The following is a 21,153-nucleotide window of genomic DNA, read 5'->3' on the forward strand; positions in this document are numbered from 1 at the left end:
TCCCTATAATTCAATGCTGAATATCTTTAGTGGTTCAGCCATTCACCCTCTTCCCTGCACAATGAATAGAGAGACAAGCTATATATTGAAAGGTAAAATGGACTACCAAGCACCTCAACACACAGATCATACCTTTGTTGTCTTAAAGCCCCAACTCTGGGGGGGGGGGGGAAGCAGGGCTCCACCTGGAACTAGCTTTTCAAAAGAGTTGTTCCACTGGTGAACTAGCAATCAGAATACTGGGAAAGAATTGTGTATCTTAAAACAAACACCACAGTACTAAAATATTGGTAATCCAGCTCATGAAGGCACTGAGTGAAAAGGTAACAGACATTTTACAACAATTAAATAACTATGTCAGTTCCACAACGTGATAGGACTACTAGTAATCTGTCTGCAATGATGGCTGAATATTACCTATAGCACATACATTAGAACCAATTAACCAGCCTTACCATGTATCCATAAAACAGATCAAAGTTGCTTTTATTTTAAGGGAGGTGTAACTTGATATTAGCAGCAGTTTGACAAAGAAGACGTCAGTAAGAGGTCTTCCATATTATCAAGACCATGTACTTATTTTTGCAACTGAAATTTCCCTACTGAATTTCACTTTTATTTTTACTCACTTTCTTTGTATTTACAGGATAGGATTCCCATGAGAAGTTCCTAAAATAATTTTGAAAACTGTGTCTTCCTGCAATATTCAGGGGAATCTAAAAATGGGACTGGAGTTCATCAGTGTAAGCGCATTGGAAGGTAAGTGCACATGGTAGAGAAAAGAGCCATTCCTATCTTTATGATACATGTGCCCATATATCATCACATGGATTGGGATGGACAGCTTGCATGTCATGAATACATATTTTGGGGGCCTTGACTGTCACCATTTTGCAGGAGGGATTAAAGCACATACTGGAATTTAAGATTTGCCCAGTTAAAGCAGAATAAAGGACGCTGTTGTTCTGGTGAAACAATTTCACTTTTTAAAAAGGATGGGAATTTCTGTGGTTTGGAATGTGATGAGGAAATGAATTTTAAAGTGTGGGATGAACAAATGACTATTGGGAAGATGTGTTAAAGCAAACCAGGATGAATGCAGGACAAACACTTATGGCCTCACAAACGAATTAGAACGAATGTGCAACGGAGACCAGATAAATCTAACCTCTGTGGAAGCAAATCAGGCTGAATGATGAATAAACAGGTTGTGTGAAAGGGCCCTTCATTTTCATGTACATTGATCAGAAATGTAATGAGTATCCAAGATAGTCCAAAGTTATAGTTTAAGAATGATGCACATTTATGAAAAATCTACAAGGAACTTTGTAAGCACTTGACTGCGCCAGAGTCCTTGCTTTCAGGAGCCCAGGGAACATCCATGACAAAAGTCAGAATAAAAATCCAAAGATTCTCCTGGAACGAACAAAAAAAAGTCTGGTTCCTGGTTCTCTCCTGACAAGATCACATTCTTGCATTCTGAAGGATCTTTTTCACTTATGCTCTTTTGTGGAGCAAAGGCTTGACCCCACAACCAAACTCTTCACAGCTATTTCAGCATTATTTTTTATCAGCAGTTTACGGCATTATTTTTAAGTGGCCATTCAACAGTAGCATTTCTCTGTGGATTTGTTACCTCCCTGTGCAGCATTAAACAAGGGGAATAGCAACTGAAAAAACAAGTGCTAGCCTTTTTTCTATTTAAAAAACCCTTTGCATTGAACAGTCTCTCTATGGCTTGAGGTTACAGATGACATTCATCAGGATATGGGGAACAGCCTTCACATGCCAGGGACATTTTTATTGACTTTTCTAAAGCTTGTCATGGAGCAGCCTGTAAAGGCTCCATTAAATAAACTTCTACTGCATACCTCGTTCAAGAACTTAATCAGTTTGGGTGAAAGAACCAGTTGAGAATGAGTGGAAGAGTGAATGAAAGGTAGTTTTAAAAGTATGTATGTGAATCTGCTATTCATTATTCTAAAGAAATGGAGTCTGAAGACACATACACTGAAGTCAGCTCTCTCATCTGTGCAACTGACATATACTTTTATCAGTACATAGGTTCTTAGGATCATGGGATATATTTGGAAAAAGAAGGACAGATCCACATATAATACCAGTAATAAATTTTCCTTTAGCCAGTGCAGTCATTAGTGTGGCACAATGGACCAGAAAATTGGTGGTTCGAGCCCACCCAGGGATAGCTGTGGTCAGAATTCCTGCATTGCATGGGGTTAGACTAGATAACCGTCAGGGTCCTTCCAACTCTGCAATTCTATTATTCTAGGGCACCATGAATCTGGCATGGGTGTGCTAAAATGCGATCACCATAGAAAAATAGGGAGGCCGTCTGTTGCTATATATGTAGCTTCTACTGATCACAGACATTCATCTCACACTAACATCTATGCTGTAACTCCAGTTTTTATACCAAACAGGGTAAAACAGGTATTATTCACTTTTTGCCTGTTTTTTGTGCAGATCAGTCTGCACAAAACTCTTGCCATGAGCTGCTGTAAATCTTAAGGGACATTTATTAAGGTAAAACTAAAGGCATCAAACACAAGGTATCAAAATTCTGTAACAAGTTTATCTCTCACTGGGCTGTTCCCTAAGGATTTATTTTTATTTTTATTTTTATTTAAGTTTATATATCACCCTTCATCCGAGGTTCACAGGGTGGTTCAGAGTATAATAAAGTAGAAATACATAACGTAGTTATGCACGCACACAGAGCGAGAGAGTTTAAAAGGCCCTAGATTGTTTAATCAGCAGAAGTTCTGGTTATAGAGGAACATTTTTAGCTGGCACCTAAATAAATGTAATGAAGGCAGCAGGCAAGCCTTCATGAGGAGAGCATGCCACAAATCCCCTTCTGCAAACTTCCAAGTTAAACTAGTCTGGTGAAATGTCTCTTTTGCATGTGTCTGTTGCCATTTCAGTACCTGAAAAACTGAGCAGGCATTAGAATACAGAATTAATCTGGAATACTTTTGTAAGTGTTGAAAAACCAAGGAAACTGAGTGAACACATTTGTATGTTACATATACAGTATCCTGTAATAATAAAAATATTCCTGGAAAAAATGCTAGCCATAAACAGCATCAAGGCCATGGTCCCTGCAATAGAAAACAAAGGAAGGAGAAAGAGAGAAATTACAGTGGTGCCCCGCAAGACGAATGCCTCGCAAGACGGATAACTCACTAGACGAAAGAGTTTTCCGTTTTGGAGGTGCTTCGCAAAACGAATCTCCTATGGGCTTGCTTTGAAAGACGAAAATGTCTTGTGAGTTCCTGCGGGGTTTCCCCCCCCCCCTTTTTCTAAGCCGCTTATCAGCTGATCCAATAAGCCGATAAGCCGCTAATAGCGCTAATCCTTCAATGGGCTTGCTTCGCAAGACGAAAAAACCGCTAGACGAAGAGAATCACAGAACGGATTCTTTTCGTCTTGCGAGGCACCACTGTATCTTGGATATATGTAGAAACTTATGCAGAATATCACTGAAAACACCAGACATATCATCTGTATCTAAAAGTGTCATTCCATCAAGCAATTTATTTGAGTCAATGGCTGGAAGCTCATCCAACGTGACTGCAGCCAGGGGAACTCCTGAAGGGGTATCACATTATTCTCTCTAATGGAAGCTGCAATAGCTGGCACTGTCAGTGATTTTGCATTTAGGAGAGTGCAAGGGGGAAAACGGAATGGAGTGAATTTTAAACATTACTCACACACCAATGAGTTTGCTTCCACTTTATATGGAAGTGTTATTAAAAGTAACCTATAACCTATAAGGTGTAATGTTTAGGAAAAGGCACAATAAAACTGGGAGTTAGCAAAACCAAAAATGTATCCCCAAAATGAACATCCAAAAAATAAAATTCACCATCCGTTCCAGAGCCTACGCAAACATTATGTTTCCCTACCTTATTCCTACTCCTCAAGTCAACCAAGATGGTGACTTAATCTAGGCTCCACTCAGTTGGGTAGAGCGTAAGACTCTTAATCTCATGAGTTCAAGACCAATATTGGGCAAAAGATCCCTGCATTGCAGGGGGTTGGACTAGATGACCCTCAGGGTACCTTCCAACTCTACAAATTTATTATGTTCATTGGTTTCCATGACAGGCCCTTCCTTCCCCAGCCAGATTAAAAGAGCAGGATTCGCTCTAAGTTATTTCACTCAACACACAGCATATTACAGGATTTACTTTAAATGAAAACCCTTCTTATGAATGCTCCACATCTACCAGATATAGTTTTGTGTCCTTCCCAATCGAACAGATTGGAATGATCGAAGGGGGTCACAGCAGGCAGAACAGCATGGGAAGCTGGCTTTCTCACATATGGCACATATAATACAGGTCACACCTGCAAAACAGAACTTAAAACTTCCTTTTCATTAGATTTCATTAGGCTATTTCTGGTGCCTTGGGAAAGAACCATAATCCCTAGATTCCCAACTCCCCACCCCCCAAGTAAATTTATAGCATTTTTGGAACCTGAGATGTAGGGCGTGCCATATAGATACCATTCTCATGTTTTGAGAGAAATTAGCCAGCTCTACCATTTCAGGTAGGGACGTGAGTGGTGCTGTGGTCTAAACCGCAGAGTCTAGGGCTTGCCGATCAGAAGGTTGGTGGTTTGAATCCCCGCAACGGGGTGAGCTCCCGTTGCTCGATCCCTGCTCCTGCCCACCTAGCAGTTCGAAAGCACATCAAGTGCAAATAGATAAATAGGCGGGAAGGTAAACGGTGTTTCTGTGCGCTGCTCTGGTTCGCCAGAAGTGGCTTAGTCATGCTGGCCACATGTCCCAGAAGCTGTCTGCGGACAAACGCCAGCTCCCTCAGCCTATAGAGCGAGATGAGCGCGCAACCCCAGAGTCGTCTGCAACTGGACTTAATGGTCAGGGGTACCATTACCTTTATCTACGATTCTATGATGCCCACTGGGCCTTTGGTTTCTTGGTTTTTCCCCCAAACCTATACCAAAATATACCAGTGAAAAATGAACTCTGAACAACCACTTGAAAGAATCATGGACTTCAAGAATTCTTCCACACTCCAAAATAACTTGCTCAAAAAGCAACCCTGGTATTCATCAGATTTTTACCTGTGGACATTATTTATTTTAACAGCCTTCATGTAAAGCCAATTTTGCGCCCTCAGGGCAACACAAGTATTCCAGTTATAAAACACTGTCCCACTAATTTTTAGCTTGGGGCATCAAGAAAAAATGTAGAAAAGGGGACTCATGCTCCAGTGCCTTTTATCTATTGCTCTGAATGAAAGGTGAATGCCTAATACAGAAGTTTAAGATATAAGAAATCATTATAATAAAAGGGGCTTTAATATATTCAGAACGTTATAAGAAAACCACAAGAAAAGAATGAACACACAATGTTCTTTGTTGCAGGGTGGGTAGGAAAGAGATGAATGTGGAAATGCACTTTCTACTTATCGCATAGAAATTCAGGCATGAATAGAACAAACACTGAAGGTCACTTTCCGTAAGGAGGTCCGGGCTACCAATAAGCAGAACTGCTAGGGTCTGGTCCAAAACGAGAATCACATCCAGAGCCAGGGAGTCAAAATACAAAATGAAATGTAACTGTATCATGCAATACTACCTGTTCTATTTACCAAGATTCGGAATTATCATGCTGTTGTGAAGAATTAGGACATTCCTTGATCTAATGGGCAAATATGGGATTCAACCACCATCACACAGAATTAAAGGCACAATCTTCATGCGTAGACTTAGGCAGGGCCAGCCCAATACATTTTGGGGTGAACCCCAAAACTGCCCCCCTCCCAGCAGGGAAGAGGGAGTAAGGGAAGATCTACATCAGGAACAAGGGGGAAAGGAAGATAGACATCTGTATCTGCTGCCCCTGTGGATCATGCTGCCTGAGGCAGTCACCTCACCCTGCTTCATAGGTGGGCCAGCCCTAGACTTAGGCAGTCACCAGAGTTTGGGTTAATTCCAGTGTGTCAGATCAGCCACAGCTTACATATGAGGGGTAACAGTTTGACAGAGATGCACAGCACAGCAGAGAAATGGGCTGGGACAATGCTCAACTGGAAATAGGACTTCCTGAAAAATTGAAGATATTTAGCCATTGCAACACCACAAATCTACTTGACAAATTAACACATGATATATGTGAAGGCAGTAAATGCCCTATGTGAGTGTCTGGAGGCTGTTGTAAGAATGGATGGCAGTTAATGGATTGAGGCTGAATCTCAACAAGACAGAAGTACTGTTTTCTGGTGGGTGTGGGGGACTTCCTGGTCCTGAATGGGGTAACAGTGACTCTGAAGGACCAGGGTCTGGGAGTCATTTTGGACTCACAGGTGTCCATGGAGGCACAGGCTAATTCTGTGTCCAGGGCAGCTGTCTACCAGCACCATCTGGTACACAGATTGAGACCCTGCCAGTTTGTGCACTGTCTTACCAGAGTCTCACCAGAGTGGTACATACTCTGGTTATCTCCCGCTTGACTACTGCAATACATTCTATGTGGGGCTACCTTTGAAGATGATGTGGAAACTACAACTAATCCAGAATGCAGCAGCTAGACTGGTGACAGAGCAGCCAGGACCTATGACACCAGCCCTAAAGGATCTACACTTGCTCCTGGTATGCTTCTGAGAACAATTGAAAGTGTTGATGCTGACATTTAAATCCCTAAACAGCCTCGTCCTGTATACTTGAACGAGTGTCTCTTCAGCCCAGACACTGAGGTCCAGCTCCAAGGGCCTCCTGGCGATTCCCTCACTGTGAGAAGTGAAGTTACAGGAAACCAGGCAGGGGGCCTTTTTGGCAGTGGTGCCCTTATTGCAGAATGCCCCGCGATCAGATGTCAAGGAGATAAAGAAGTATACGACTTTCAGAAGACATCTGACGCACCCCTGTATCAGGAGGTTTTGAATGTTTGGTTTTTTATTGTGTTTGTATATGTGTTGGAAGCTGCCTAGAGTAGCTGGGGTAACCCAGCCAGATGGGTGGAGTATAAATGATGCTGCTGCTGCTCTGTGTACTTTTGCAGCTACGAACAATTCTTAAGAACGGGATGTTAAATGAGTCTTTTATCTAAGCACTGGACTGATAACCACTGACAACCAGAAATTCCATGCAGAAATCTGAGTGGAATTGCCTTCAGATAAGTGAGTGAGTTTGTGAAGGAGGGACAGAGCAGAGTTTCTCCTTCTCCAGTCTGCTGCACTTCTAGTTTGCAAAACATTTACCTTTCTATATTTTACATTATATATTTTTCCAGAAGCTGCTGAGAGTGGCTGGGGCAACCCAGTGAGATGGGCGGCATATAAGTAATAAAATTACTACTACCAGCCTACTTTTTACTCATACTCTTATGAGTAAAAAACAGGCAAGCAAACTTTTTGCAGGTTTTAGTAACAAGGCTGGGCTAAACAACACATTTAATGCCAAATAAATCAATGGATGCACGGCATAACCATTAGTACTGGATATAGTGCTAAATCTCCACTCAGACATGAAAACTCTCAATGTGGGAGGGGAAGTGAAATAAAAGTGTAATCAAAATTCTCTTGGGAAACTAACATTATTATTTATTATTATTATTATTTATTGAATTTATATACTGCCCTATACCTGGAGGTTGTAAGAGCTGGAGAATCTTCTAGGCTTATATTCCAGGACTGAACCAGATCAGTGCTCTATCACAATCTGCTTTGGAAAATCTCATCATTTATAAAAGTGATTTGCTATGCAACGTGTAGGAACTGGAACTTGCATTTCTCAAGTCCTTCTTGGGCACACAGATTCAGTTACATGGTTCTTTGGACTGCAGCCCTAGTCATGCATGGCATGGCATTTAATCCAACAGGTTTGTTCCCCAGAAAGATGGCGAATATGCAGGCTCACCACACTGCTAAAGCAGATTTATAAAGATACTTTCAGAATGAAAAGTTTTCATCTTGAAACAATAGAGAGTCATTACCAGCATTTTATATTCAGTTGTGATTACAGTTTATACTAAAGAATGCTCCAACTCAGACAGCATACCAATAGAAAGCTGTAGGCAAAACAATTTCCATTTTATTTTCACAGCTGAATAAACTTTGCAGTCTTCCTTAAGTTTGAGCCTCCAATTCAATGTGATGCAGTTTTCTCCTTTCTACACCATTATTTGTTTATCCATTTTTAATATGAAGTGTAAGGGCTCTGAGATACAAACCTGTTGAAAAGTTATCACAAACATTTCCATTTGCCTCTCACAATGTAAAACACTAAGCTCCTGTTTTCGCAAGTTGGAAACAGTTGCTGGCCTAACCCAGGAGTGGCAAACCTGTGAACCCCAGATGTTGATGGAGTAAAATCTCATCATCCCTGACCACTGGGAAATGACACCTGCAGCTGATGGACCCCTGGTACAATTTAAAGTTAATGTGAAGCCAAGTATGCTACCTTAAGAACAGACATCGAAGTAAGGTCCTTTGAAATAAATTGACTGTAGGTTTCAGCTCAGTTTCCTGGATGACATAGTCCCTGCAAATTCAGCTTCTAGATTGGCTTTGGGATTAGACTACTTTTGATGCCCTAAATGTATGGAGACTGACAGGGCTAGCATTTTCTGACTCTTACTAGCTTTTCATATGGTGCACCATTAGACTGTACTGAAATAGATGGAAACAACAAATGTACCCAGATAATGCATGCCCAGACACAGGTGCTTCAAGTTACAGACTCTGCTAACCCAGAAATAGTACCTCAGGTTAAGAACTTTGCTTCAGGATGAGAACAGAAATTGTGCAGCGGCGGCACAGAGGTAGCAGGAGGCCCCATTAGCTAAAGTGGTGCCTCAGGTTAAGAATGGACCTCCGGAATGAATTAAGTTCTTAACCCGAGATACCACTGTACATTATACCAGATGGAATTAGAAGTAAGGAATATGAAGACTGACTTTTTTAAAGCATGTGCGGACCGGTTACACATGTGAAAACCACCTGTAACACCAATAATTACTGCCTCACCCCTAAAACATCTTAACACATTTTATAAATATTGCTAAACAAAACATTCACTCTCAGAAGTTCCATTAGCTTCTCCCACTGACTATATTCTTGGCTTTCACATGCATTACTGCTCTACACCTTGTTCCCTTTTATGCTCCCTCTAAATCATTGCCACCAAGAAATACAGACAATTTATAAAGATAAACACGCAACGAGTGCTGGCAAAGCACAGAGGTAAAAGGCTTATAAATAAAATAGCATCACTCTCTTAATTCCAGAAGCTGGGCAGACAAAGCTAATATGCGGGAAAGTGCCAAATTATTTCCTATTTCCACTTGTGAAAAAGAATACATTACCTGCTCATTTTTTCATTTTCCCTCCCACTATGTCTGCCGAGATATAGACCTAGTTCTCACTAATGTGGTAATCTTTTGTCAAGACTGCAGCCACAGGCAACGGTTCACATTGCTGAATATGCTTCTATGTAGCAAAGAATCCCTACGCATATAAAACTAGTCTCGTTCCTCAACATCTAGTTTTTTGCGCTTTGTATCTAACTAAGTTCTTATTGAGCTCTACCATTCCATAACTGGCCCCGCATACCCTTGTGAACCTCTGCCCATGTGTTGAAGATTCTCAAAGAGCTGCTGTCAAAAAAAATCTCACTCTTGCCACGCCACCAAATGAGTTAGAAAAACAAGCCCAGTATGAAAGAAAAATTGACTTCTCTATACCAAAAAGATGCAAAAGTTAATTGTGCTGAAAGTAGCAGTATGGCCAACACATTTCAATCGGACAGGAACAGTAGCTGTTGACAACTCTAATTGAAAATGACAGTGCCAAAGGGTTTTCTGCCTGGCTCCTGCTCAGAAGTCAGCCCTTCAAATCCAATCCTTTGATGGATGCACATATCACATAGTTTTCTGTAATGTCCCTTCTTACATCAAAGATGCAAGGAAGAATCTCTAGTTTTTAAGAACATTAACTCTCAAAGACCTTTGGGACCTCACAAATGTTAAAAATTAAAACTTCTCCAAAGAATGGTGTTAGCATAAGCACATCTGAAGGCAGCCCTGTTTAGGGAAGCTTTTTAATGTCTGATGTTTTATCACATCATCATCATCATTATTATTATTATTATTATTATTATTATTATTATTATTATTGTTGTTGTTGTTATTTCTGTTGGGAGCTGCCCAGAGTAGCTGGGGAAACCCAGCCAGATGGGTGGGTGGGTGGTTATTTATTTATTTATTTATTTATTTATTTATTTATTTATTTATTCCTACCTACCTACCTACCTACCTACCTACTACTACTACTAAACATGTTCTTCAACACTGACTTACCAGTTTTCTTCTCCTACCTCCTTCTTCCACTGTTCTCTAATTTCCTTCTTACCTTCGCTCTCTTTAGTGGGGTGGGGGTGGGGAGTTAGCATGAAAATCTATTTAAGCTTATGCTGATGCATCCATTCCATGATCTGACTCAAAAAATTTAAAATGCAGTATGTAAGGTTGTAAGATTGAAGACCTGTTACTTTCGTGTATGGATACATGATGTCCATACATATAGAAATCTAGTACTCACTACTATTACTACTTGCTACTATTACTACTTGCTACATAAATTGAGAACTCAGTCCTAATAGGAGCTCAATACAAAATACCTCATTTTGAGTCTGGGATCCGTTCCGGAGCCCCGGACGTTCGATGAAAGGGACACTTGACAAAGTGCTGCTCTGCGCACATGTGTGAGCAGTTTTGTGCTTCTACGTATGTGCGAAGTGCGATTTAGTGCTTTTGCGTGTGTGGCAAACCTGGAAGCAACCGTTCCGGTACTTCTAGGTTTGCTGCGGACGTTCCACAAAATGGAGGCTAAACGGGGTGGACTCAAAATGAGGCATTACTGTATCTTCCTAGGGAGGTATGAGCAACGATGAGGGAAAGGATCAATCATCTCTTTATCCTTTTCCAGAGCATCTATCTTGATTACAGGAGTGGCTCAGTGCATTATGTAGCCACCTCATGTCACAATACAAGAGGCAGGCTTTCTGTTGCATCAGTGCTGAAGACTAAGGAGGCTAGAATGTCTTGCAAGTTTTTTTAATTCTAAGGGCCCACCCTTCAGGAATCTTAAAAGCATACCGTATGACGGGAAGAGGGAACCTCTAATCAGCTGACCAAATCAGGCTTGCCAGACATATTAATTTGGCCCAATAGCCTATGATTCCAAGCCAGGCCTACCTGCCCTCCACTGGAACTCATACAACATCAAATGTGAGGCAGCTGAAACTGCAGCTGCAGAGGAACCACCAGAAGACTTCTGCAAGTTAAAAGGTGCATTCAGCACTGTCATCCAATGCAGCCCTCGCTGGAATTGGTTCCATGGGAACCAATCCCTGCCAAAATCAGGACTCCTAGTCAGTGCTAAATTTAAGATGTGCACCACTCAGGAGGAGCCACTATTGGGATAGTTTGCTCCCAGCTCACCAGCCCTTGTGTTCCAATGCCATGTTGAGAGTCTAATTCTCCAGCAGATTTGCTGATTCAATCAGGAAGTGTCAGGAGGCTTTTCTTGAATTGCAGCAGCCTGCCTCTTGCACAGGAAAGGTCACTGTAAGCAGCACTGCTGGCAAAAATGTCTATAGCATTTCCTACTCGTCATGCTACTACTTCTCTTTCCATCCTTTCCCAACCATAAGGATTGGCATGCAAAACCAAAGAAGTGCTGCTTCCACAATGATCCTAAGCTGCTGCTCTCAGCTACTGGGAAGGGGTGGCATCAGTGATCTGTGTGAAGCTTCCACTTTCCAGTTCTTTGCCAAACCAACTGGAGAAAAGACCAAACTCACTGAACAAAATGGGATTTACTTCCAGGTAAGTCTGCATAGGATATTAGGCTTGTACACATGCTCCTGCACTATCCTGTTATGAGCTTTGATAGCTTCTTCCCGCACAAACCCTATTGTTGTAGATTCCCAAACTCAACTCCTTTTCAGGAGAAGGGAAACCTCAAAAGAATAAGGGTGAGGAGAAGTAGCTGCACCCAATGACACTCTGAAGAACGCTACAAAAATGCTGTTCTCTGACCAAAAGACAGGGCTGCAGGAGTATATAAAATCTGCCCTCTGGTCACCTGGGAGAGATCAGAGTTACTAAGTGCTGCATAATTGGACCCGTGATCACAGCTTGGCAATAGACAAACAGCCTAATTAGCAAGTGCAATCTGGAAACACAAGTGATTCTGCCCTTTCACACGAAGTGGCAGTTCATACACCTACCTGCACAACCAAAGGCCAGATGGTACCTAGATGATGGGCTGAATTTCACGCAACATACATTTGCCTTGGCCTCAATACTAGCTACCGAATTGTCCAGGTTGGTTGACCACAGCTTCACTGAAGAAAAAAAGAGAGAGAAAAACAAAATAGGCAAGTTAAGCTGCAGTCGGTTTCCTATAATGTTTATTTATCCCTTTGGTTATTTTACCACTAACCAGGAATCTAACAACAGAAATAAATGACACCTACTACTAATATTCTAAGGGATACACAGCAACTATTCTGAGACACCCATCCACACATAAACAGTCTAAGAGGTTCGCAATTAGAAGGCAAGTCAAAACATCAAATCCCAGCATTGAGATGAAGTTGTGCCACATTTATCCCCAAATCAAGTTCTGCTAAGATGCTCATAATTTTTTAATGTATTTATAATGATTGGCCATTTAACTCAAAGGTATGATCAATACACATTGTGTTTATTATCAAATGGAACATGTTTTATACTTGGGGGGGGGGCAAGCTGGCAGGAGGATGGAGACACTCCACACACACCAGAAGAGAAGACATACAAAAGAAAGAAAAAATTATTGCTGTTGTTCTAAAGGCATGGGTAAAAAAAAAGGTAAAGGACCCCGGACAGTTAAGTCCAGTCGCGAACGACTCTGGGGTTGCGGCTCTCATCTCACTTTAATGGCCAAGGGAGCCGACGTTTGTCCACAGACAGTTTTTCCGGGTCATGTGGCCAGTATGACTAAGCTGCTTCTGGTGAAACCAGAGCAGCATATGGAAACGCCGTTTACCTTCCCGCCGGAGCAGTACCTATTTATCTACTTGCACTTTGACGTGCTTTCGAAATGCTAGGTTGGCAGGAAAAGGCATGGGAGAGGATGGTAAAAGAATGAGGATATACATGCAGTAGAATGGCACATGAGATCTGGGGAAAAGAAACACAAAAAGAATAATCAGGACACACCAACACTTAGAATAGTAGAGGAGAGACCAGGTTTTTCATTTTTGTTTTAAAGGAAAGAACACTCAGAGGAAAGGCTCATGCAAAGAGATTTTCACATCACAAAGGAAAGATCCAACTGGACAGAGCCATAGGCATGGCAGGTAGGGATGGCAGGACAAATCCTCCCCCTTGAAGAGCCAGCAGAAGTCTTTGAAGACCCTGCCTACCAAGTCCAGTGGGAGGAATCATCTTTACAAGGGAATGTCTTCCAACCTAATCTGGCAAATGGAATCTGTTTTATACAGGGCGAGTCCTTTAAAAGATACAGAGTACACATGTTCCATAGGGCCTCTTTTAGAAGACTCACCCTGTATTTCGAGTGACAGAGATTCCATCTTACAGTAAACACATTGTGGATTGAACACACTTCAGGCCTCTATTCTAAAATGGTGGGAACCTTTCCCAGGTGCATAAATGCATTTTAGTGCATAAGGATGCCTGGGGCTGCTAAATTCAGACTTCTATAAGCAAGAGCAATAGATCCTTTGTCATCCAGCTGGATTCTGATGCACTCACATAAGGTGATCTGCCAGAGAACACTGATCTAACATCTCTGTGTGAGGAAAAAACCTTGATAGGGAGAGATCTTATGGATAAGAAACAGAAAGTGTACCAGCTAATGTTCCAATAGATTCAGAAATAAAATTTTGTGAGCCTGGGCCTTAGGTTAGGTTTCAATGCTACCATTTCAAAACATTTATGTTATCCCCACTTGTGCATACAGAAGTAAATACAATGTGCAGGTTGATGACTCGTTGCATCATGCACCTGCTCTGGGAATTAGCAAACTGGTAGTATGATACTCTAATTTGATGGCAGGGTATCATGGCCTAGTTAGCAAGTTACAGACGTGGGTGCCCATTTCATCCTTTACTTTGACCCTTACATGCCTTGGCTTAGACACCGAAAAAGCAAAAATTCCACGCACTTTTAAGCAAGCATCATCATCCATTGACAAACCCCTCATTTCAGCTGTAAAGGGAATACAGAATAGGCAGCGCTCCAAGTCACCCCTGCAATACAAATGTTTTTGAGGACTGCACCCTGCCTCCTCCACTCAGAATAATGACATGGCTAACCTGCCATTTTGTCAGTGCTTCTCCTGAGGTTGAAGCAGAGAATTAAAGTTAATATAACATGACTATGCAATATATTTATTCTTTTCAGATAAGTTGGAAAGGATTCTGTAAAGTAGTTCCAACTTCAAAGCTATATTTAGCTGTTATTTTACTTTGGAGTAGCTATAGCTGCAGACAAAATATGCAAGGGGATCAATTTTGTGGATATTTCTACTGCTTTTATTTAATTTAAGCTAACAGTGTTTAAAATTCTTCCCTTGAAGGAAACGTGATAGAAGAAATGCATACATTAATGACAGAAACAGGCCAAGGATTGGATGCAGTCACAACATTCTTAGCCTCCTAACCATGAACAGCAAGAAAGGAAGAGAGTGCTATGGGTCCAGTGGCTCTCTTCCTTTCTTGCATGGCTTCCTTTAACTACAATCAGTGTTACAATGGCGTTAGCGCTAACTATCGGTGACACTGGCCCATAATCCCTGAAACCATGAATTAAGCACTCTGTTTATGGAAGAATCTGGTTCATCCATTTACAGTGGTGCCCTGCAAGACGAATGCCTCACAAGACGAAAAACCCGCTAGACGAAAGGGTTTTCCGTTTTTCGATGCGCTTCACAAGACAAATTTCCCCATGGGCTTGCTTTGCAAGACGAAAACGTCTTGCGAGTCTTGCAATTTTTTTCGCTCTCCCCCCCCCCCTTTTTCTAAGCCGCTAAGCCGTTAATAGCCTTTTAGCCGCTAAGCCTTTAATAGCCGCTAAACCGCTAATAGCGCTAAGCCGCTAATAGGGTTGCTTCGCAAGACAAAAAAACCGCTAGACGAAGAGACTTGCGGAACGGATTATTTTCATCTGTATGTCAATGCCAACAACAATACACTATGGTTAAAGAGAGAATGGGACGGGATGGGGGATTCAGGTGGATATGGAAGGTGACGGAAGCATGCAAACCTACTGCACACTTCCTGTTAGAATTCCTGCTCCGTGATTGCAGTCATGGGATTGTTGTCTATCACATGATGGTATATGTTTTGACTCCACAAAGTGGGAAGTGACGGAGACAGGATGTTCGTGTTACTGTGTTCTGTGAAGTGGGACTATCGTCCTTTGTTCTTTCTCTTTGCTGTCTGATGCTAGAGAGAGAGGGAGCCATGTTGCAGTATTCCGTGTGTGTTTATATGTAAATAAAGTAGATTAGCCAAAATGCTGAGTTGCTGAGGTCTGTTACGCAAGCTGTGCAGACTCTGCGGATCCCTAAGTTTGCCAATGTCTGTTGGCATCAGTCACTGTGATGTTCGGGCTGAAGAAAGCTTTTGAAGCTCCCGAACGATCGACCAGGAGGGAGAGAACGTGCCAGTCGGGCATGTGTCTCTGCCACGGTCCTACTCGAGTGTAGGATGAGCTCTTGACACTTCCACTTGCCTAACCATAGTTAGAAGTCTGGGAATGCTACATCTGTACCAGGGCTAAGACAACATTCTGTGATGAAACCTAAGCCATTCTTTCAGTCATCAAGAGCCTTTCCCCCTAGCACCTTACCAATTATTCACAAGATCATCAAACTCTGCTAAGGAAAACTGATGTTTTGAGCCTTCATTTCTGAAACTACATAGGATGCTCCATATGAATTTAGCCTTGGCATATTAACTGGACATCATCATCATCAGGCAGGGTGGGAGAACCCAGAGAGAAAATCAGTGTCTTACCTTTTGCATCATCAGAGCCTGAAGCCAAAAGTTTAGGATCCATCAAATTGAAGTCCACACTCCAACATCTTTTCTCATGCTCCTGTTTTGAGAAAGAGGAACACAAATGTTATTAGGTATAAATGAAAATACGTTTTGGTTAAATTAATATGATGAAACTTTACTATACTTACTGAGACTCAGATGGAATATTTGTTTCTACTCAAACCCAAACAGCAGCTCCCAAAGAGGGAAGCTAGAGAGCTACAAATATTCTGATATATTTTTAACTGCTGCTTATTTGCATCTTCAAAAATGAGAAGCTCAGATTATTCTTACTATGAAAGTATGTGCTTTGCCTTGTTACTGCTCTCTGGTGGGCTTTTGCCATTTTTTAAAAACAGAAAAATCAATAAATACTAAGTATCTATAGTTGCTTCTAAATGTATGTATTATAACCTCCTTGTAGAACGTTCAAAGCAATATGCTGTTCTTTAGACACCAGTATTCTCAAGAGCTAGAAGAATGCCATTTAATTTATGCTGAAAGATCCATTTCCACAACTCTATTCTTCTCTGAACGTTGGGCACATATATTTAATTCCATCTAGGTAGAAACACACTCTGGAGAACTGAGTTTACAACTCAATACAGAACAATTTAAAAGGGTTGGGGAGTATGGCCAAAGAATTGAAGAAAATAATCTAAGAAGCGCTCCATATCCTCTGCATATCATGCATTTCAATCAAAATCAAAAAGAAGTCCCCCTCCCGCCCTAAAAGGAATTTGCAGAAGCCCACCAAGTTGGAATCTTACCCAAATGCACATCTATTCAAAAGTAAGCACTCCAGGCAGGCATTTCAAGCAGTTATATTATACGCCTACTCCAGAGATGCTCAGGAAATGAATGCAACCCTCTCTGTATGGGCCTTGGGACTCTCACAAGGCCACACCTCCTGCCTAGTCCACACCCTGGAACCCTGGCCTGGTTATAATGAAACCTTGCTTGCCTGGATGGAGAGCCTGTGTAGAAACCGCTGACTTTGGTGTGGCTGCAATGTAGTCCTACTGGCCATAGGTTAAGAGTCACAGCTGTAACTCCAGCCATTCCCCCCCCCCAACCCACCCTTTGCTGCCATGCAGCCACCTGGATCGTGGCCCTCAGGTTGAAAAAGGTTCTGCACTCCTGATCTACTCCAAGCACACTCACCTGCCCCCAGCTGCATCTCCTGCTCCTACATTCATGCATTATTTGCAGGTTATCTACTAGCCATTTATTCACTGGAACACATGAACTAGCTTATCTGCAATTGCTTCAGAGAAGTCTTAATATATGGATGAAAATGTCCACCCCACCCCCAATTACTTCCCCATTTCTCTCCCCTATATTGGTAAATGACAGAAAGGTACTAATAGTCATTTGTTGAAAGCCCATGGTGGTCTTCTGGTAAATGTTTGAAATGACTGAATTATGAGGGTAGTTTTTGGCCCTTACCCCAGGGCCAGGAGAAACGTCACCCTCTATCCTCCATCATTAATAGCAGAATAGTAATTTACTAAAGGCATTTGATTTTCCACTGGGGGGGGGGGGAGGGATAGAGAGGAAAGAGACTCTGGTTTTTGTTTTTTTTTTTGCCTGTAAGTATCTACTATTCTGACATTTATCATATGATATATAATGAAAACCACAAAACAAGCCATTGTATCAAATTTCCCTGAGATCAGATGTTAAGAGGCTCACAGCACCATATAATTCTACACCTGCTGTTAGTTAACCCAGTCCAACAGCTCCCTGCACCTGCAGAAAGTCTAGTGCTCGGAGCTTCTGCATGCAGAAGAGTTTTCTCAGCGACTTAGAGGGGAAAGGCCCTTATATGCATACTTGTCATGCATTGTCAAAGTAACCTTCAACCATAGAAGATCAAGAATTTTTAATCAGAATCACTATGGTCTTAGCCACTTCTAAGACAGGAAGGACTATAGAAAACAATGGAACTACACTGCCTTTTTCACTAACTTCACCTCTTGCTCATTATTTTTAGACCCACAAATTATTATTGACTTCAGCAGCATTTACAAATAAATGTTGACAAAGTTGAAATGAAAAAGAAATTGACTAGATCCTTCTTTAGCAAGAAACTTGCATTAGCTGACGGCAACTACTGTTTTTCGGAATCAAAACACAGAATTTCTTTACCTGGTAGACTTTTGAACGTTGCCCTGTGAACCCATCCCACAAGATGACGGTACCTTCATAGTCACTGCTGGCCAACAGGTTTTTGTGGTAACTACTCCAGCTGATACAGCTGTAAGAGAGAAATAATCCCCGCATAAGAAAGCATCTTCCTTTAAGCTACAACTGTATGCATGACAAAATAAGTATTCCAATAGCTCAGGGTACTTTATTTATCAAAAACAACTGTTGCCTACTTAAGGCAATTTTCACTACTTATGTGCTGATCATTCTATATTCCAAATTCTTCTTTAGGCCAATTACAGTCTAAATTCAAGAAGACATAAAGCTATAACTAAACAGTGAGTTCCATTTAACTTTATTGTAATAAACAACAGAAACTGAAGCTGAAGCTTCTCTTTCCTTATCAAAAAAACCACAGAGATTACTTTTTAGTGCATTAAACGGAACTGCCGAAAAAACCCTGTTCACTCTCATAAATCTGTCTGAGGTAACAACGCCATACCGCTGGAATGAAAGGCATGTAATCACCCCCAGGGTCTGCATGTGGAGTTCAGTTTGCAGCACATTTCAAAAAAGGGACTGCTGTTCATAAAACTGCCCATGATCTGTCAAGGTCCAGTATCTCAGCAAGACACTGATCCTTGCTCCCTACCTATAAGCTTGTTCCTATTGCCAACTGCCAGACCCCACTAACCAGAGTCACCTGTTATTTATCCATATGACAGGAAACTATATGTCATATGATCTTGTATTATCAGTATCTGAGATTTCAGAATAGAGACATTTAAAGAGTAGGGGAAATAAAATTGAATGTACAGGTAAGGTGTGGGTCAGCGTAATTTAAATACAATAAAACAAGGAAAAGCAAAGATGACATTTGAGTTCTTCATTGGGCAGCACAGTAAAATCGATGCAGCACTGCAATACCAAGTACAGCAAGTAATAAAGATCTTTATAACTATAATGAAGATCTTCCATAATCCTTCCGTTTTACTCTTTCCAATAAAATTGTTTAATAAAGTGTAGGCATAGAGTGTCTTTTGAACTTTTAAATCACAAAATACAGGACAGGGTCTTTCCTACAAGTCTTTTTTCTTCTATCGCAGGTGCCATTCCTCAATGGGCCACCCCCTCTCTGTGGGATGAGAGGACAGACATGTAGCAGAAATCTAGAGGCTGAAGCCAAGTCTCTTTCCTTCACATACTGAGTAGTTTCCAAATAGTATGCACTGCTATCAAGATATATTTCATTTCCTAACAGCAAAATTGTAACTGTATTAAAGCAATGTGTCTCAATCACCAGTGGACACAGGGGAACAATAACCCAAACTATTTTGAGGGGGAAACTATACTGATTAGCACCTCCCAAGTCAGTATCCCCATTTCCCCAAGCAGGTGTGTGCCTGAAAGCTTCAATGATTCATTATTCCAGCAGAATAGACTAGGGTGGTATCGTCAGATGAAGTTCTTCGTTCTCTCCTTCTTACACATGTTTCCTCTCAATATTGAATTTTACAGTAGCAGTCACCACCTAGGGTGGGATGATTAAAATGAGGCTCTTGATCACCCTACAGGAACCAAGCTGATCACAAAGAACAGCTTGAAAAACGCTACAGCCAAAAGCAAGCTTTGCTGAACCAGTGGTTCAATATTATAAAATACCCATCAAATGTAAGGGAGCCACGTAGGCCTCAGTACTGCATCCATTGGTCCACACAGAACTGGAAGACATGAAAGCAATCTCTCTTCTTTACCCCCATCCCCATTCACCTTCTCCTAAGGGATGGGACAAGAAGAAGGTGGGATGAGTTCCCAAGACCTACAGAAACATCAACTGAATTTTGGGGGAACAAAAAATGAGTAGCATTGACTTTTGAAATAATGCACAGATCTAATCTGATAGTGGGCTTAGAAGCCAGAAACTCCTAGCCATGTTAACAACCATCAGAGACCACTTCAGGTACAGAGAGGATGTGGGGACATTGCTGGTAAAGGTCCTGAGCACTACACATTTTGGTTCCCATAGTGACTAATGTATCATTGGAGGATAAACAAAGCAGATTGCCCTTAATAACCTAACAACGTGCAGATACAATTATATCTTGCCTGTCAATTAAAGGGGGAGGGAGAATCCATCTTGTGTGTACAAGAGCCAGTACAGTAGCCTAGTTATCTTTATGTTTAAGAGATTGATTTCAGGTCTCTGTCATTTTTCAAAAATGCTGGAATAGGCTGAATTTAGCCTTAAATAGATTAATATTTTCAGGTGCACACTAGACAGACAAACTTAAGCCATGTAAGAACCATACATTCTATTTGCAGGACCTCTGCACACAGCTCTCAAAGTGTCAATTATTTTGCGAGTTAGCCTAATGATTCATGTACTATGAGTGCAGTATAGGAAATTTGTTGTGGGAGGGACCATAGCTCAGCAGGAAGCCATATGTTTTGCATGCTGAAATTCTCAAATTCAATTCACAGTATCTCCAGTTAAAACAATCTCAGGCACAGTCCATCAGAGCAGATAGCCTTAAGCTATATGAGCTACTGGATCAATGTGGCTGCAAAAAAAGGCTAATGTGATTTTAAGCTACACTTAAGTTTCTAAGTATTCAGCACGAGTCAGCCCTCATCTGGAGTACTGTGTCCACCATGTTGTACAACGCTGGAAAAACAACAAGAAAAGACTTGTGAATGAGGCAGTGCTTTTTGTCTTCAAGGCAGAGAGTTGTGAAGAAAGGAAGTTACTTTTGCGGTTCAATGTTTGCTCCTAGTTCCTTCTCGAATTTGGGACAATTTCTCCCTCTCACAGCACTCTTATGACAGAGCCCAGAATGTGCCAGGGGGACTCCTGACTTTTCAAGAGAAGCTTTGTGGATAGCACAGGAGAGAGCA

The 21,153-nt window shown here is 41.4% G+C and overlaps 1 protein-coding gene across 3 annotated transcripts in view; it reads right to left on the reverse strand.

The window, feature by feature from the left end:
• Nucleotides 1-21,153, reverse strand: part of COP1 (COP1 E3 ubiquitin ligase) — a 103,561-nt gene that overhangs the window by 30,598 nt on the left and 51,810 nt on the right. For all 3 annotated transcript variants that reach the window (XM_083507122.1, XM_083507121.1, XM_083507123.1), the window contains exons 13-15: nucleotides 18,259-18,367; nucleotides 16,084-16,165; nucleotides 12,286-12,402 (exon numbers count right to left, since the gene is read on the reverse strand). In XM_083507122.1, coding sequence (XP_083363248.1) covers nucleotides 12,286-12,402; nucleotides 16,084-16,165; nucleotides 18,259-18,367 — 308 coding nt within the window. The remainder of the gene's footprint in view (nucleotides 1-12,285; nucleotides 12,403-16,083; nucleotides 16,166-18,258; nucleotides 18,368-21,153) is intronic.

The sequence above is a fragment of the Podarcis liolepis genome (genome assembly GCF_965112155.1).
Source record: "Podarcis liolepis genome assembly, chromosome: 6".
Taxonomy (NCBI): domain Eukaryota; kingdom Metazoa; phylum Chordata; class Lepidosauria; order Squamata; family Lacertidae; genus Podarcis; species Podarcis liolepis.